Genomic DNA, 20,357 nt, shown 5'->3' on the forward strand with positions numbered 1-20,357 from the left:
TGAAATATTTATTTCTATAATTACCTACAATCATTTCTTTACTTGTGTGTTGTGCATGTTTATATAAATAGTGTAAATACAGTTCTAATGATTCCAGAAAATGAGTGAACAAAACCTTTTGCTAATCAAGTAGAAAACAACTATATTATAAAGCAAGCTCTGGTAGTCATTTGGTAGTTCGGTTTATAGAAATGGATGACTGATAGGAGACAGTAAGTTGTGTATGGATATGTAATGTCTAGAAAAAAGGAAGGTGATGGAAGGGATACCACAGGGTTATGTTTTGGGATTACTGTTGTGTAATTTTTATATTAGTGATATAGTTCAGGGTGTGAGTGGAGATATTCAGTTGTTTGCTGATGATGCTAAATTAGGAAGAGTGATGTCAGAAAGTTCTGATGCGATGTGATGTTACTAGAGGATTTTAATAGGTTGGTGTTTCAGGCTTGGTATGTCATTTCATTGTTGCCAAGTATGTAAAGTTCTGCACTTTGGTCAGAGAAGATAGGATGAGGTTTATCATATTGGAGGAATTCTGCTTCATGAGGTAGTGGAGATAAGTGACTTTGGTGGATAGGGAACTAAGGTTCATGGGATACCTAGTGAAAGTTGTAAGGGTTACCCAGAATATTGCTGCTATAATGAATGCTGACATGTATGGATAAGGAGATGATAGCTCCACTCTATAAGGTCCAGATCTGATCTGGACTATATTGATAAGGAAACATTGGAAAGAATGCAGAAGCAGATAAGACTGTTTCAGGACTCTGGAATATTGGGTATGAGGAGAGATTCATGGAATGTGGTGTTCAGAGCATGGCGAATAGAAGGGATGATATGATTGAGACATAAGTTAGTGAGAGGAAGCTATCAAATTGATATACAGGAGAATTATTGCATGCAGTGGATGAAGAGAGGTTATCTCTGGAAATTATACAAAAGTCATGGGTAAGGAATTGAAAAAGAGATTTTTTTGCATGGTGGGTGGTGAATGAATGGAATGCTTTGCCAGAGTGGGTGGTGAGTATCCCAACACCAAATGTCTTCAATGCTATGTATGATAGTTATTGTGGTCTGTGAGCATTCAACCTCCCGTGATGAGTCTTTGGACTCCATGGAAGCTTGGAAGTAATACTAATGCTAAAGAGGAATAACATTTGATTATATAATACCATTGAATACCTGTTTAATAACATTTAATTATCCAATGGCATATCACCGGATAAGGTCTTGAAGGAATGATCCAAGGAATTGGCAGTAGTGGGTGGCTAATTTAATAAGATTCTTACAACAGCACAGGTTCCAAGAGATTGGAAAGAAAGTAAAATTGTTCCACTGCATAAAGGTGGTGGATAAGACTGCAAATTATAGGCCAATCTGTATGTCTGGAGTTCTGGTGTTAAGGTACTGGAGAGATTGGTAAGAACTAGTATACAGAAATGGGTTGATAAAAGCAGTATTCTCTGTGGTCATCAGCATGGATTTGTTAATGGAAGATATCTTTTACTAACTTATGTATTATAACAAGGTGACAGGCATCTTGAATAAGAGATGCATATACAGCAGTATACTTAGATTTTGCAAAAGCTTTTGATAGCCTGTCACATGATAAGCTGTTAAATTAACTGAAACAGGTAGGATTGGATAACAGACCAGTGAATTGGATCAGTGACTGGCTGTCAGATACGTATCAGAAAGTTGTCTATGGGGGTGTAGTATCCTGAAAGAAAAGTCACTAATGGTGTGCCACATGGATCTATATTGGGATGAATTTAACTGGTGATATGCAGCTGTTTGCAGATGATGCAAAACTTGGTAGAGCAGAGTCAAGCAGATGTTATGGCCTTACAGAAGGACTTAGATAGTATGAATAAGCAGGTAAGTAGAACTAACAATTTAATGTTACAAAGTGTAACGTTTTGAAAGTTGGTAAGTAACAATGGGATGCAAAGTATGTGCACTTGGTGGGGAAACTTTAAAGGAGGTAGAGAAGATGAGAGATCTGGGAGTGGTTATGGACATGGACCTGAAATTCAGTAACCACATTGCACAAGTTGTGAAATCATCACATCAGATAATGGCAATGATGCAGAGGATGCTTATGTGTAGAAATAAAGAGATTATGTTTCCATTGTATAAGGCCTTGATCAAGCCTCTATGGATTATTGTGCACAGATTTTGTCACCAGGTTTTCATGTTAACAAAGATATGTTAGAAAGGATGCAGAGAAGATTCACAAAGGTGGTCAGTAGCTTTTGGAATGTGGAGTATAAAGACAGATTGAAAGAATATAAATTGCTGCCTCATGAATAGGAAGAGAAGGAGAGGGTATATGATTGAAACATATAAGTTAGTCAGGGTTGTTATCAGATTGACATGAAATTTTTTAGAATGGGAAAGGTGGGGGTAGAACAAGAGGCCATTTCTGGAAACTGTATAAGGAGGGCATGAGCAGAGGAGTGTGGAGCAGGTTCTTTACATGGAGAGTGGTTGGTGAGTGGAATGCATTGGCTGGGTGTGTTGTGAATGTTGACACATTGATCAGTTTAAGGTATGGTTGAATGAGCTTTGTGTGTGTGTGTGTGTGTATATCTCCCATGATGAGTCTCTACTCCATGGAGGTCAGATGTTAATAATAATACTTTGGAAAGCACTATTTCTGTAAATGGATCATGAAAGCAACAGAAAAATATTATTGCTTAGCTCAAGCTGAGCAATATCTTGTGTTCTGTTCACTAATCAGATTCTTACACTTATCTTAGTAGCTTCTTAAAACGCATGGTCCTGAATGAACTTATCTGCTGTCCAAATGTTTAACACCTGCTCTGAAACCAACTGGCCATATGCTCAAATCTTGCCATGCACATAATGTTTGTGATTGTCTTAGTGAGCAATAAACTCATCAAATTTCATCCTCCAGCATGAGATTACTGCCCTGTTTAATTGGAGGTATGAAGTTGTTTCATAATAGTTACATTTGATCTCTAAAGAGCAGGGTTTCTAGACTATGTTTTAAAAAAATTACAAAAAAAAAAAAAAATGAATAAATAAAATGTAAAAGGATCCTAACCCACCCATGGTGTGCTATGTGAATTTACAACCACTTGTGAGTGAGAGTAACATTAAAAAAAAAAAAAAAAAACCTTTTTACTATCAGAAACACTTCCTCCTGCTGTATTTATTCATTCATTACCTTGTTACTATTTTTAGTGCCACTCACGTTTTGAAAATATTTAAAGAAGTATTTTTTTGTAAAATATTATATCACTTATAGAAACACCTAACTTTCTTTCTGTATATAAAACTGCTGAAGGATTTTATGTTTTGTGGTTTGTCATCATTATAAAATTGAAAAGAATATATTTATAAGTAACATTATTAAGCATCGAATTCTATCAGGAATTTGATGATGATGATGTACCCTCAAGGGATGTTTAGGATATTGTGATAGTACTACTTTATTAAATTTTCATTATTACTAACATACTCTAAATAGTTTTCTTCCAAATTAGTGTTAATTATCAGGGCTCCTCTACATCTTCTGGTCATCTGTAACATTTATAAGCATGAATCCAGCTAGATTTTGTACTTCCTTGCAGTCTTCTTTATATCATCTTGCCATTAAACACCTGTTTGCTAACCTTTCTTCCATATTTCCCCATTCTGTTTAAGTGATGACCATACCACCAGAGATTGTCTCCTACCATACCTGTTCTGCTTATTAATTTATCACTTTCCTTGTTTAATTATGTGTCTTTTTCACCAAAAATTGTGGCTAAACAGGGGGAAAAAATATAATTGTTCTTTGGTTCTTCAATGAGATGCTGATATTTTCCATATTCCTGCATATTTTCATAGTTTTTGTCTTTTTATTGCTGATTTTTATGCCAAATGTGCTATAGCATTATCCAATTTCGTTAAAGAATACTGAGGGCTTGAGCCAGATTTATTTAAAAATATCACTTCATCTGTATAAAGTAAAAACCTGAATGGAATATCTCCATTTCTTATATCAGATATAATGACATTTAACTTCATGATGTAATCAATATAGATTATGAATATGATTGGAGATAAGTATGCATGCTTGTCTTACACCTGACTTTACTTGAAACCATCTTCCTGTATTGTCGTCTGATTCTAACTGCTGCTTTAACACATAAATACAGGCTGATCAAAATGAAAGTAATATCGTAGTTTAAGGTCTTGTGGAGCTCCATCCAGTGATCCAAACGCTGCGAAACTTTACATGAATGTATTGTATGTTATGCGGAAGTGATATCTAAAAAAGTTCCAAAATTCCCCACAAGGGGTGTTTTAAAGACCAAATGCATGGAATTTTCATGTCATGTGACTCGCAGGTGCCAGGAGGGTTTAAAAAGATGAACAGGATTTTTTCCTTCATTCTGGTTGGTAATACCATCCACAGTGATGGCAATAACCTTGTCCCAACATGCTTTGCTCCTGAAGCTGTACTACCTAAACCAGGACTGTCCAAAATACGGCCTGCCAGTGGGTTTTGATTTTCATGAGCGAAAAAATAAAATAACAATTTGAACCAAATGCATATTAGATATTTTAATTCTATCACTAATCGATAATCTCGATGTTGGTAATTTTATTTGGTGTTTTTATATCACTATATACCCACGTGTTTTTCAAATATTAGATATGTCAAAGAAGTGTTCTTACACTGTTTTGTTCTAATTGTGTCACTGCTGATCACTAAATTACTAGATACGCATTGGATGCAGCCCTCAGATTATCTAAGATTGGACAGCCCTGACCTAAACAATTGCAATACTGTTGTTGCACTCTGCGAATTTCTTTGCTTTTTTTTTTTTTTTTAATATATCTGATCCACACACATAAGACATATAGCACATCAGTTCTGCGTGTGTGGGAATCTAATACTTGAGCACTATAGAAGAAAGGAGGAATCTGTTCACATTTTGCTTGAACTGCTGAGGGTTGTAATCTTTGGGAAAGGCAGAGTGGGAGAGACTGTTCCAAAACATAGAAGTAGATGGAATGAAAGAAGAGGCTATGAAGTTGGTTCGATAAGTTTCAAGATGGACTGTAAAAGCGTGTTGGTTAGCAGTAGCCCTTGTTTTAATGATTTTGGAGAAGAGTGGAGGAATGATAGCAGCCAATTCAGCAGAACACTGTCCATGAAAGTATCTATAGCCGAGGCACAATACAGAAACTGAACATTTGTGAGAGAATGATTGAAATGCTTTGTGAGAGAGAGCAATCATTAATTAGCCAGATTACCCTCATTTGAATAGAACTGAGCAATCTTAGAGAGGATTTTGATGCACAACTAAAAATATGGGAGAAATATTCCATGGCAGGGCAGATTTGGGTTTGTATAGTAGTGCTTTGTGTGAAAAAGTACATCAATTTTTTTGGCGGCTGCAGAGGCTATAGTTAAAATATGGTTGTGCTAGGAAAGATCATAGGTGCAGCTCAGTTCAAGAAGAGAAATTTGATTGTGTTTGCATATCACAGTATTACTAAAAGTAAGGGGGGGGGGAGATGCAAGCTCTTTCTTGTGAGAGATCAGATAAACTGGGTTTTTTTGGCATTGAAGTTTACAAGGTTCTCCTTGCTTCATTGGGATATAGCTAGGAGATCTGAGTTCGGGGTTCCTGGTTGTGGTAAATCTTGAGGATTCTAATACTTGAGCACTATAGGGTTTGTTGAATGAAAAGAATGCAGTGTACTGTTGTCAGCAAAGCTATGGATAGGGTGGATTGGAAATCTGTGAGAGCAGGTCATTTATATACAAGAGGAAGAGAGTGGATGAAAGAACAGAACTCTGGGGTACTCGTATATTGGTGAGGCCTCTGTGCCAAACCCAATCAGATGCCTTTGAAATGTCATGGGCAACCATGTGAGTTTCTTCAAATTTCTCCATGACTTAAGTCCACTGGTGGAATTTATACTGCTGGTCACTGATTAGTTGGTATGTCTCTAGATGGTTCAAGAGTGTTCAAGAAAGTTCAAGAGTTCAAGATGACCTTCTTGATAATTTTTGAGAGAACAGAAGTGAGAGCAGTTGGACAGTAATTAACTTTCATCACCTTTCTTTGGAATGGGCTGGTTGTGTACCTGTTTCCATGTTGTATGATAGATGCCAGTTGAATAGGATAGATTGAAGAGCCAATACAGGATAAGTGTTAGTTCTGGGGCACATTTAACACAATAGGTGAGATACCATTGTGACCAGATGCCTTATTTGTATTCAAGTTATTGAGGATTCTTCAGATTTCTTTTTGTCAGAAGACTATGGGAGACGTGAAGGGAACTTTTCCCAGGTCATCAATGCAGGAATTGAACGAGAAGAGTGATGCCAGTAAGTTGACCTTGTCTTTTGGTGAGGTGACTACAGTACCATCATAATGTGAGAGTGATGGAAACCTTGGTGGGCAGAAGTTGTGCCCAATGGCCTTGACAAGGGACCAGAAGGAGTAACTGCCATTTGGCAAGGAGGCAAGTTTGCAGCATTTGGCCCTTTCAAAGTCTGACTTGGACTTGGTGATGATTCTTTTGCAACTGTTGCAAGCTGCAGTATAGACAGAGTGAGCAGCTGGAGTTTTGTTCTTGAGCCATTCAAAGTAAACAGAGGTTTTTTTCTTTTACAGATTGGCATACTTTTTTCGAGAACCAAGGCTTGGATGGTGGCTGAGAATTTGGAGTGGAATAAGGGATGAAAGCCTTCATTCCTGTGAGAACGATTTCTGTTATTTGGTCTGAGCAGGTGTTTGGATCAGAAGAACTGAAGCAGTAGTCAGACCATGGGAAAGAGGAGTAGAAGAGGCCCCTTGGCTCACCCTTGTAGTGCCAAAGGACATGAGACTGTGAACTGGTGGATGAAGGTTGTTCTGTGTCAAAAGAGACTTGTATGAGGTTGTAGTCTGAGTTACCGAGAGGAGAGCTGACAACAACAGTATACCTGGAAAGCGAGCCTGTTAGGAAAAGGTCAAATGTGTGGCAAATTGGAGAGATTTGTCAGGTGTTATGGTAGAAAGATTGATGATATGAGATAGGTCATTGATGATGGCAAACACCTCAGCATCCCTGCCTGCTTGATTGGTGAAACTGGAGAAGGGGAGCCAATATGAGAGTTGTGAACTGACACCAAGAAGGATGACCTCGCTATTGTGGTATTTTGACTTCCGAAAGTCGAGTTTTAAAGAGAGAGTCGGAAAGGTCAGAGTGGTTGACGGAGTTTGGAGAGAAATAGAGGGAATCTATGATAAGGGCAGGTTGATTTGGTAGAAAAATTTTGAGCCAAAGCGGATCAATCAGTGGGGATTCAAGAATTTGCAGTCTCTGGTATAGTATATCAGTTCTGACAAATGCACATGTGCTGCTCTTGTGGTAAAAAGAGAGCTGTGTAATGTGTAGTTTGGGCAGTTGAGTTTGCCAGTTGGGGCAAACTCAACTAGCAAAGTTGTGGTGGTGCAGTGGATGTGGATGTGGATTTAGTTAGAATTAGTGTTGGTGAGTTGTTTGGCTGAATTTTTTTAACTATTTTATGTGGTAGAATTTATGAGATCTGCAGTAAAATCACATTTTTTTTATTGTGGTTTATTGTGTTTGGTGAAGAAGAGATAAAAAAGGAAGTCGGGCATGCAGTGAGAGGTGATAGACTTGCAAACATACAAGTATCCCTCATTATACTTTAGTTAGAATTAGTGTTGGTGAGTTGTTTGGTTGGATTTTTTTTGTGTTTCATGTTTGTTTTTTTTAACTATTTTATGTGGTAGAATTTATGAGATCTGCAGTAAAATCACATTTTTTTTATTGTGGTTTATTGTGTTTGGTGAGGAAGAGATAAAAAAGGAAGTCGGGCATGCAGTGAGAGGTGATAGACTTGCAAACATACAGGTATCCCTCATTATACGCTATCTCACTTTACACATTTTGGCTATGACATGATTTTGACAAGTTCATTTAAAAAATCGCAATCGGTAGCAATTTTGCAGTCACTCTGTGTGTGGTTACATGACTGTGCATGCACCACTTTGACAAGGCAGCATCGTGCTGCATGCCAGTCTCACAGAAGGTGTAGAACTAGTAAGCTTCATTGTTGGAGTCTTCTGCGACGCAAGCATTATGGAAAAAAGAGGTAATTGTGATCAAAATACTTCCAAGATTAAAAAACAGAGAAAAGCTATAACACCAGAGGAAAAATTAGAAGTTATAAAGAGGTATGAACATAATGAGCACACAGTCGACATAGTGAAAGCTACAGGAATTTTAGAATCAACTTTAAGAACAATAAGAAATCAAATAGAAAAAGTAAAAGAAAGTTGTAAAAGTGTGACAAGAATGTCGACAACTAAGATAACACAGATAAGGGCACTAATTATGGAGAAATTGGAAAGGATGTTGGCCCAATGGATTGAACATGAAAATCAATGTGCTGTTCCATTATCCATCTTGATTATCTAGGCTAAAGTGTTTGATGATTTGAATGCTATAGATCCTGATCCTAAAGTGCTGGGTGGTTTGAATGTTACAAGATGCGACATGAGATTCCATAATCTCAAGCTGACGTTGTTGCTGCTGAGAACTTTCCAGTAAAATTTCTGAGTGTTCAGGAACATGGTTATTTACCTCAGCAAGTGTTCAATCTCGACGAAATGGGGTTGTTCTGGAAGTGTATGCCTAGTAGAACATTTCTATCAGTGCAAGAAAAGAGGGGCCCATGTTTTACAGCTTCCAAGGACCTCTTACTTTGCTGTTAGGAGGAAATGCATCTGGAGATCATAAATTTTTCATTTTTTTCCTTTTTCATCTGCCTTCTCTAATGATTCAAAAAATTCCTCCACTTCTTCCTTAGTAGAATCTTCTGTGGGACTATAGGCACTAATTCCTCATTTTAATGTTTGTTCACATTGGCAGGATATTGATATTTCCTACCATTCAAGAAGACCATTTTCATGTTTAGGTTTTAATAATATAGCTACTCCTTCCTTTCCCTGATCATTATTGCCTGAATATAACATATTGCAAATGCTATTTAGAAGAATCTTATCTCTTGTTTCGGCAGTACTAGTTATGTCATTGTGGTACTTCTCTAATTCTTCTACTAGTTCTTTTTCTTTCTATTGATACTTCTTAAGCTGATGGTGTCTATTTTGAATTTTCCTGTTGTTGAGTTTGAGAATAGTGGTGGTCTTGTTTAACCAGGCAACACCTTAGCCAGCATGACATGACCAGACAACACTTCAACCAGCATGAACTGCTGGTTGACATGTTGAATAAAAAAAAAAAGTTTATTAAAGAATAGAGTATTAAAATTTACTTTTAAAATTTAAATTTCCTAGATTTACCATAAGTGTAAACTTAAAGGAAGGCATTAATTAAATAAAATGTTTCTTATCTAGCTATTGGTAATTCATGTGCTGTGTTAAGTGATCCAGAGAAAAGAAAACAGTATGATCTTTGTGGATCAGAGGAAGGACGTGCATACAGGAGACAAAGCTATCGTCAAAGAGAATATTATGATTATTCTCGTGGATTTGAAGGTAACTGTTAAAATGGATTTGTTCAAGTTTGCATGTATCTTTAAATTTTTTTCTTAGATTTTAAGAAATTAGAGTTATTTAGATCGTAAGAAAATCTTTTATATTATGTATTGAAGCAGATATTGTCAGTATTGTGCCAATACATAGTAGAACAATAGCAGCCAACACTTCTTTGTTGAGAGGAGTTTAGTATGCAAAATTTTGTTTGCTGTAATATGTGAAATGTATTCATTATGAAAGTTTAAAGATTTGTAGAAGGAAAGGGAGACTGATGAGCAAACTGGCAGGAAGTTTTTTGGGAGAGCCACTTGTGCAGAAAGAGAGAGAGTGTAAAACATGATATATGGTGGAGAATATTGGCCAAATTCCAGAAAATGTTGGCATTGGCTATATTGTTAAAAAAGTGCATTGATGGAAGGTTAGAAGAATGAAGACAACCTCTTAAAACTTTCATGCAAACTTTCATGTGGAATCCTTCAAAGGACAAAGCTGAAATTGATGATTGCAGAAACATGAGGCCATTAGTAAAACTGAGAAGACAGATGGGGGGGGGGGGGGTAGAGCAAAAGCTGTGAGGTAAAGAAAATATAAGAAACAAGAACATATGACTGGCTATGCCAGAGAAGCAAAGTAAGGAGAAAAATTTTTATAGTGATCCTATTATGAGAGGGTTACTTAATAGGATTGTGACTGATTCTTATTTTCCTGGTTTGAAAATTAATATTAATGAAGCTGTCAGGATGCAAAAAGGCAAGGTGAAGAAATTGATTGTTTTGCTTGCACTTATAAAAGTGAAAAAAAACTGTATGAGAGAAGATTATGAAAGAGTTATTGGAAGAACTAAAGAAGAGGGTAAAGACTAAATCTGCTGCAATTCTATGATAAAGGTAAATTGTGGAGATAACCATGTGTTGTGTAGAAGGAATGGGGAGGAGTTTGTAGACCTGTAAACTGAATTTTACATAAAAAGATCCAAAGCTAGGCTTGAGAAGATATGTTCACTGAGATTGTGAATGTACAAAGTCAGGAAAATTAATTTGTTAGAGTGGATACAGGTGCATGTGAGTGTAGGCAGGTAGGCACCCATGAAACGAGTGAGTGGGAATGAGAATGACCAAAAAAAAATGCAGAATCTAGTTTCTCAAGTGAGAAATTCAAATGAGGTAGTCGATAGAAAGTGTTAAGGTAATTGGGAGCCTTGTTTAGGTCTTGTGGAGTGCCACCCAGATCCAAATGCTGTGAAACTTTGCAGGAATATATTGTGCATCATCTTCTTCTTTTTTTCAGCCATTTTCTGTCCATTACTGGATGAAAATATCCTCCAGTTCCTTCCATCTTTCTCTGTTCTTGGTAATGTTTGACCAATTTTCCCAACAAAATTTGACAATTCACCACTCCACCTTCTTTTAGGACATTCTCAGCCTCGTTTCCCTTCTTTTGGAATCCAGTTCATTAATGTGGTGGTCCATCGCTCATCTTCTCTTCTGGATAGATGTCTAGCCCATTTCCATTTTAGTCGCTTGTGAATGATGTCAGTAATACGAGTCTGGCTTCTTATCCAGTGTTTTGCTTATCTTTTAATGCGATTCCTAGCAGCATCCTTTCCATTTTTCTTTGAGTTGTTGCTAGTTTATTTGTCAATGCTTATGTTTGAGACCTAGTTTCACAACCACATGTGATGACTGGATGTATACACTGATTAAATGTCTTCCTTTTTTAAACAGAGTGGGACATCATTGTTTTGAAAAATGCTTTTCAATTTTCTGAATGCACTCCAGGCAAGTTGAACCCTTCTATTTATTTCCTTTTGGAGTCCACAGTTTAGATCAATGAGATGACTTAAATATGTATATGAAGAGACACTTTCAAGCAGAATACAGCTGGTTGGGAATGATGTTGCACACATGCTGCATTATGTCTTTCAGTTTGGGCAAGTTATCAGGATGAGCCCAATATACCTTGTCTTTGATAAATCACCAGACCCAGAAGTCACAGGGGGTCAGATCAGGTGAACAAGGTGGCCATGCAGTGGGACACATTCCTGATCACTCTGACTTCTTTAAAATGTTCTCAAAGAACCTCCTATACAGATCTACTAATGTGTGGAGGGGCCCCATTCTGCATGAAAATGACTGAATTCATGCACTGGCACTGCTGCTGCAGAACAAAATTGTTTATCGTATCATGATACCTCTCAGCAGTAATTGAGGTCACAGAACCAGACTGGCAAATGTCCTCAATTACCTCAGATTGTAGGCATTAGTGAGACCTGGCTATCAGAATGAGACATACTAACTGGTACTGAGTGTAAAGAGTACAGTATTTCTAGGAAGGATAGACAGGATAGGAGAAGAGGAGACAGGGGCATGCTGCTAATGATATTGGATGACTTGAATCTAGTTAGTGTTGAGACCTATGATTGTAGTATTAATAACAGTGTTTCATGTGGCAGTGAATTTGAAACCATCTGGTGTGAGGTGGAATCTAACAAGATCAATTACATAGTTGGATGTTGTTACAGACCTGGTTGCTAGTGATGAAGAAATGCATCACCAAATAGAGATGATGGATGCGAAAAGAGTAATCTAATGGGAGACTTTAATTATCCAAATGTTGATTGGGTGGCAGAAAATCTCATGAGAAGAATGAAACTGAATTTATTGAGCTGTTGCAAAACAACTTCCTCAAGCAGCATGTGACAGAAAGAACTAGAGGTCAAAGAGTGTTAGATTTAATTATAGTGTCAGAGAGTGTTTCTATCCACATAACTATTCTGCCTCCAGTTGGTGGCAGTCATCATGCCATACTCACTTGGCAAGTGACTAAGTTTATGAATGTTCCATTCAGAAAAGGTTACATGCTGAACTACAAAGCAGAAATTATGACCGACTGAGGAGTATGCTGAGTCCAGCAGAATGGTATCAGTTGCTGGATGGGAAGAATATGAACAGTGCATGGGAAGCATTTAAAAAATACTTAAATGATGCAATATTAGAATGTGCCCTGAGAATTCAAAGAATGAATAGGGTAGGAGTCAAATGGAAGTGTAATCTTATTAAGCAAGTGATTCATAAGAAATGGATGATGTGGAAGAAATACCGTTTGTGCATAAGGATGACTTCTGTTATGAAAACTATAAGCAGCAGGCTAGAATGGTCACAACTGTTAGACGGAAAGCTATGTCTAAGTATAAAAAGAAACTGGCTCTGCAAGCTAAAGCCGACCCACAAGAATTTTATCGATATGCTGCAAGTAAAAGAAAGAATGAATATGAAAGAATAATTCTTATGACAGAAAATGTTGTTCAACTAATGAGTGCCCATTTTGCTAAAAGCTATCAACCTGGGGTATGCAACATTGTGCTCACTGTTACCTCTTCACTGGATGAAGAAACTCAGGTGTATGAAGAAGAGGTATTAGAGCTGTTGCACAAACTGAATAACAATTCAGCAATAGGTACTGATGGAATATCGGCACATGTGCTAAAAGAGTGTTCAGCTGAAGTGGCCATCCCTTTGACCAGGATGCTTAATATGAGTCTCAGAACAGGGAAGATTCCACAGGAATGAAAAGAATGTTTGGTAATCCCATTGCTCAAGGGTGGTGCAAAGACCAATATATCAAGCTATCAGCCAATCAGTATTTCAGAAAGAATATCACAGGGGATGTGATTCTGCAAGATTTAAGGTAACTAGTAGTGTACCACAAAGATCAGTCTGTGGTCCACTGTTATTCAATCTGTACATTAATGATATTGGGAAGGATTTGACAAGCAACATACAGTTCTTTGCTGATGATGAAAAGATAGGTAGGGTAATCAGGAATGCTGCTGATATGCATTACTTGCAGAATGATTTGAATAGGCTTTAATTGTGGGCATGGAAAGATCTATGTCAGTTCAATGTCAAGTAAATGCAAAGTCATGCACTTTGGCATGATTAGATATCCTCTTCTTCTTCTTCCTTTCCAGGTTTATGGCCTCTTCTGGACTCAATTCCATCTTTTTAAGGGTCTTCCTCTGCATCGAGTACCTTTTGGGTGGTAATTTAGAATTTGTTTAGGTATTCTTCTTCTATTCATTCTTAGTATGTGTTTTTTCCATTTTTCTCTATAGCAAATCACTGTTTCATTTAGGGAGGTTGTAATTCCAAGTTTTTTTCTGATTTCGCTGCTTTTCATTTTGTCCATTATTGTGATGACTCCTTCAGTTCTGCGCAGAAATTTCATTTCGGATGATTCAATTCTTCTTTCATCTGCTTTTTTTATTGTCCATATCTCACTGCCATAAAGTAAGGTCGGTTTAGCAACTGTATTGTAGATTCTTGTTTGTGTGTGTTTTTGTACATAATTGGGTTTAACTTTTATTTATAATGCCTGTTACTTTTAAAAAGTTTGATATCTTTGGTTCTATATCAGTTTCATTTTCATATGACATTGTGCAACCTAAATATTTGAATGTATTTAATTGCTCTATTATTTTGTTGTTTATTACTATTTTGCTTCTTTTTGGATTAGCACCTTTGAAGGCCATGACTTTTGTTTTGTCTGTTGATATTTCCATACCATATGTTTTTATCAGATTATTTAGACTGCATAATGATTTTTGTAGTTCATCTTCATTATTTCCAAGGATTATTTGGTCATCAGCAAAAAGAAGAGTAGCTAATCTGGTGTTACAGTTTATCTTGAATCCTCCTTCATTAGTTATCTTCCATTCTTTTATGATTTTATCTATGTATATATTAAATAAAACTGGTGAGAGAGGACAACCCTGACGTACTCCTCAATTTATTGGTTTCCAGCTTGATGTTGAATTATTGTACTTCACAGATATTTTATTATCTTGATATATATTATATAAGGCTCTAAAGAGTTGGTTTGGTATTTCATATTCTTCTAGGATTTCCCATAGTTTTTCTCTGATAATTTTATCAAATGCTTTGGTGTAATCTATAAAAGCTATGTGTGTTTCTATGTTCATTTCTCTGTGTTTTTCAATTAATAATTTTAACGTAAATGCACTTTGGCATGATTAGATATCCAATGTCATATTATATTGGTGGGATTATGCTAGAAGAAACTGATTAGGCTAGGGATCTTGGAGTGTTAGTAGATAGCAAGTTGAAGTTCAGGGACCATGTAGCAAAATTTCAAATACAACTCAAAAGATAAATGCAATGCTGAAACGAATGTTCACATGTAAAGATAAGGATGGTCATTTTGCCTCTTTACAATGCCCCTTGATAAGACCTCACTTGGACTGTTGTGTGCAAGTCTGGTCTCCTGGTTTCCGTTGCGATTCTGATACAGTGGAAAGATTGCAAAGGAGAGTGTTAGAAATGATATTAGGATTATGAAGACAGATTGAGAATTTGTGGACTGCAGAGACACTAGCAAACAGGAGAAAGAGGGGGGTGATATGATTGAGATTTACAAACTTCTGAAAATGTCATACAGAATTTCAGTTGATGGAATTTTTCATTTTATTGTGAAAGGACAAGAGCATCCTTGGAAGCTAAGAACGAATGTCACTAAGAAGGGCATGAAGGCTAGATTTTTCTCTCATAGGGTGGTGCGTGATTGAAATGGATTGCCATTGGATGTTGTGTGTGTGCAAGCAGTGTGAATGAATTCAAGAATAAGTATGATATCTGGTGCATGTAGTATGTGGCCTCCCTCGATGAGTCCCTGCCTCTCAGGTGGTCTGAATTGTGGGTATTCACAGCTCTATTCAAGTGAAAGTGAGCCTCATCTCCTCCCCACAATATGATCCATGGCCACGCAGCATCCAACAGCACTGAAACAGGGATGTTAAAGTAAATGTCAGTTGACTTTCAAAGTCCTGCAGGTGCAGCTCTTGTGTTAGGATTATCTTGAATTGATAGAACTGCAGAATCATCCATAAAATTTTCCAGACAGTTGTACAAGGCACATCCATGTGTCTTATTTTAGCCCATGCACTGCAGGAACCAATGCTGGCCTTCTCCACAATATCATTATCACAATATCACATAAATATCAGTAGCAACTTCATTCACATATTGTGAATGGATTGGTTTGCAACCTCAGTAATTCTAAGTTCCAATGATTCTATTTTTACAAAACGACTAATCACTTGTTGCAGAGCACATAGAGATAGTGGACCTCGTCGACATTTGTTCAGGCAACGAAATTCACGGAGTGTAGCAACAGCATTGCAATTGTTTAGGTAGTACAGCTTCAAGAGCAAAGCATTTTGGGGAAAGGTCAGTGCCATTACTGTGGACAGTATTAACAATCAGAACGAAGGGAAAAATCTCATGTCCATCTTTTTAAACCCTATGTCATCCGCTGAGTTGCATAAATATGAAAATTCCATGCATTTGGTGTTTACAACATTCCTGGTAGTGAATTTTGGGACTACTTTTTTTTTTTTTTCTCTCTTAGATATCACTTTTACATGATGCACAATGTATTCCTGCAGCATTTGGATCACTGGATGGCTCTCAGGCCTTAAACAAGGCCTGCCTTTAATTTTGATCACCCTGTAGTACAAGGCTCAGGTATGTAATGCTGACCAGCATGGTAAGGAAGTCAAAATCATATTATGAGAAGAAATTAGTCATGCATGCCAAAGGAAATCCCTATGAATTCTTCCACTATTTAGCAAGAAAAGGAATAATGATTATGGAAGGATAAATAACCTTAATGCATGCTGATGGTAGCGAGGTCAAAGGGAAAAAAAAATTGTGGAGTGGCCACTTTCTGTGACAGGAACTGATGTGAGAATAGAGTTGATAAATCAGAAGGGTATTGCAGAATCTCAATACAAATATGGCACCTTGTAGATTATGAAAATGTGCAAAGAAATTGGCTTTATCTCTGACTGAGTTATTTAACTTAAGTCTAAGCTTTTGTAAAGTTCCAAGTTGAAGTTGGGGAAGAATAGTTCTGTTGCATCAAGCAGACTCCAAGAAGTACTAAATTATACACCAGTCTGTGTTTCAGGAGTGACGTTAAGGGTAAATAGAAAGTGGTCAGACAGAATTCAGGAATGAATGAATAAGAATATGAAACTGTATGGGCAGTGTGGCATTGTGAAAGGTTGGTCATGCCTTAGTCATTTATAATACTATTTTATTTTTATTACTTTTTATAATAATGACAGCTTAGTTGGATAAAGGGAATGGCTAGTTGATGCTGCTGCTAAATTTTGCAAAGGCATTTGACAGGATATCACATGGAATGCTGTTATGCAAATTGGAACGAACGGTGATGGATATGAAGTTAGCGATATGAATACAAGGATATCTGCTGGACAAATACCAAAGACATAGCTGACTAGTAGTGTGCTTCAAAGCTCTGTGCTTGGATCACTACTGTTTAATTGGCACATAAATGATATGGGAAATGATTCAAAGGGAAATATTCTGTCATTTGATGATGATTCAAAATTTTATACCAAAATAGTTAATCAAGTTGGTTTTAGAGAGCTTTCACCAAGAGGATTATTTAAATAGGCTGGCAATATGACAGAATAGGTAATGGATGATCATTTAATACAGAGAATTCTTTTGCATTTTAGGATGAAAAGATTACAAGTTGTATGTGCCACATTCATGAAATTGTACTCCAGGAAATTGATGAAACTAGGGATTTGGGAGTGTTAGTAGATGGAATGTTGAGGTTCAGGGAACACATTTCTAAGGTGTTCAAGGTAGCTCATAGGATTACTTGTTATTGAAATGCACACTAATAGGCAGAGATATGGAAGTATAAATTAAAGATGTTTAATTTATACATCTTTAATTTATAGTTTATATAAATCTTTAGTTTATAGCATAACCAAGTAGAAAAATTTTCAACAGAGATATGGAAATTATCATTCATTTATATCTGGATTACTGTGTTCAGTCTGGTCACCTGAGTTTCTTGAGGATGAGTGGTGGAAAAGATCTAGAGGTGAGTGACCAAGATTGTCAGGTTCTGTGAAATGCTCCCTGTGATAATAGATTCGAGTTTGTGGGTTTCAGAAATTGGTTGACAGGCAGAAAGGAGGATATGATAGAAATATTTGAGTTAGTAAAAGAATATTATAGGATTGATGCAGAAGAAATATTTCAGCACTTTGCTAGAGTGACAGAACAAGGGATCACCCTGGAAATCGAGTAAGAGTGTGGTAACAAGGATGTGAGGACTAGATCTTTCACTAGGAGAATTGTGAATGAGTGGAATGGGTTACCAGTATGTTATGAGTGCTTTGTCAATCAGTGAGTTCAAGGAGTACAATAGATATTTTGTGGCTAGTTTGGATCTTCCACAATGAGTCTTTGAGTCCATGGAGGTATCCACACAATAATTCTTCTTCTTCTTTTCAGCTATTTTCTGTCCACTGCTGGATGAAGGCCTCCTCCAGTTCTTTCCACCTTTTTCTGTTCTTGGCAATGGTTGACCAATTTTTCCCAACAAAATTTGTTGGGAAAAATTGGTCCACCTTCTTTTAGGACGTCCACTCCATCATCACTCCACCTTCTTTTAGGACGTCCTCGTCCTTGTTTCCCTTCTTTTGGAATCCAGTTCGTTAGTATGGTGGTCCATCGCTCATCTTCTCTTCTGGATAGATATCCAGCCTATTTCCGTTTTAGTTGCTTATGGTGAAGAATGATGTCAGTGATGCGAGTCTGGCTTCTTATCCAGGTGTTTCACTTCTCATCTTTTAATATGATGCCTAGCATCAACTCTCCATTTTTCTTTGAGTTGTTGTTAGTTTATTTGCCAGTGCTTTTGTTAATGACCAAGTTTCACAACCATATGTGATGACCTGAAGTATACACTGGTTAAATGTCTTTCTTTTTTAAACTGAGTGGGACATCATTGTTTTGAAAATGCTTTTCAATTTTCTGAATGCACCCCAGGCAAGTTGAACTCTCCTATTTATTTCTTTTTGGAGTCCACAGTTTAGATCAATGAGATGACTTAAGTATATATATGAAGAGACTCTTTCCAAGAACTTTTCTGTTCTTATGTTTTTTTGGTATTACAAAATGATTAAACATGATTTTATTTTTTTCTCTGTTTATTTTTAGACCGACTTTTCTGCTTTCATGATATAGGTCTTCTATCATTATATTAAGGTCTTCTGGAGTGTTTGCAAAAATTATGATATCATCTGCATATCTTAGGTGTGTTAAGTTTCTGTTATTAATTTTTATGCCAAGGTTTGTCCAGTTTATATTATTAAATATTTCTTGAAGGAATGCTGTAAAGATTTTGGGTGATAGAGAGTCTCCTTGTCGGACACCTTTTTCAATTGATATTTTATTGCTACTCGTGTGAAGTTGGATTGTTGCTGTTGCAGTGTGGTATATTTCCTGGAGCAGGTTCATATATTCTCCAGGAACTCTCTGATTCTGGAGTGCTTTGATTATTATATTAGTTTTGATGGAATCAAATGCTTTTTCATAATCAATAAAGGCTAAACAGAGAGGCAATTGGTTTTCTTCTGCTTTTTCTATTATTTGTTTTACTGCATGAATATGATCAATTGTGTTAAAACCTTTACGGAATCCTGCTTGTTCTACTGCCATCTATATCAGTTCCATCAGGGTTTGGTTTTTGACCATGTTGTAGGTTGCCAGTCTACCACGGAAATTCATCCCGGGCTTAACTGTGCTCAACATGTTACAAACATGACTGGTGGCTAGTCAGCCAAGATCCTGGTAGGAGAACACAGTTAATCCTCCTGCCAGCAACAATAGTAATTTGGAATTTGTAAACCAGTGAAAAGAAGACGTGTAAACCTTTTACATTAGATACAAGATTAAAATTATTAAATTTAATGACGATGGTGTATTGAACACTGAATTATGCCATAGGCTAAACTTACCTCACACTGTTGTTACAGTTATTAAACTTCAAAGAAAGTGCTTAGTGAAGTGAAAAGTGCTACACTAGTTAATAAATGTGACAATCTTAACAATCTTATTGCCAAAATGGAAAAGCATTTAATAGTGTAGATCGATGACCAAATTAGTTGGCATGTTCCCTTAAGGTAACATGTAAGCTGTTCAGAATAACTGTCTTGTTTGCAAAAATTATTCTGAATTTATTGTTTGTGTATCTTCATAGATTAATGCTTTATTCACGTAATTTATACACACATGTAACTGCTTAAAAATTTTACTAAACCATTCCATCTGCAAGTGGGAGAAAAGAAAAAACAGTGATTCACTATACGACAAAATTCAGTATATGACAGTGGTCTGGAACCTAACATGTTGTATGACCTGTACTTTCAAGTTTCAAAAAATCAGAGCTTTAGGCAAAATTACAGAGAGCAGCAGTTGGCACTGATTACACAGTAGTCAGGGCTATGAATAGGAATCTTCTCTGTATATCTTTGACTACACACTGCTGGGTATAGTTACTTCAGGCATGCAATAAAACATATAACATTCATGTATTATTATTATTGTACTTGTACCTCCATGGAGTCTGAAGGCTCATCACAAGAGACCCAAGTTATCCACACAATCTATCATATACCTCTCCTTGAACCCATTAACAGACAGACAGACAGAACACTCACAACTGACTCTGGCAATTCATTCCATTCATGCACAACTCTAAGTAAAAAATCTAGTCCTCAAACCCCTATTAACCATACTTAACTGCCAAGGATGACCTCTTGTTCTCTCCCATTTAGCCAAGTGCTGAAACATTTTCCCCTGCATCAATCCTATGAAAACCTTTAAGTAACTCAAATGTTTCTCTCATATCCCCTCTTTTTTTGCCAATCAACCAACTTCTGCAATCCATACACCCTCAATCTATCCT

The 20,357-nt window shown here is 36.7% G+C and overlaps 1 protein-coding gene across 1 annotated transcript in view; it reads left to right on the forward strand.

Annotated features, from left to right (window-relative positions):
* The window catches only part of LOC150099499 (dnaJ homolog subfamily B member 12-like), a 241,175-nt gene that overhangs the window by 74,550 nt on the left and 146,268 nt on the right, over nt 1–20,357 (forward strand). The window contains exon 4 of the mRNA XM_090403692.1: nt 9,402–9,542. Within this exon, the coding sequence (XP_090259818.1) occupies nt 9,402–9,542 (141 nt within the window). The remainder of the gene's footprint in view (nt 1–9,401; nt 9,543–20,357) is intronic.

Source organism: Typopeltis vanoorti, chromosome 14 (assembly GCF_054136105.1).
Source record: "Typopeltis vanoorti isolate ZY-2024b chromosome 14, IOZ_Tvanoo_1.0, whole genome shotgun sequence".
Lineage (NCBI taxonomy): Eukaryota > Metazoa > Arthropoda > Arachnida > Uropygi > Thelyphonidae > Typopeltis > Typopeltis vanoorti.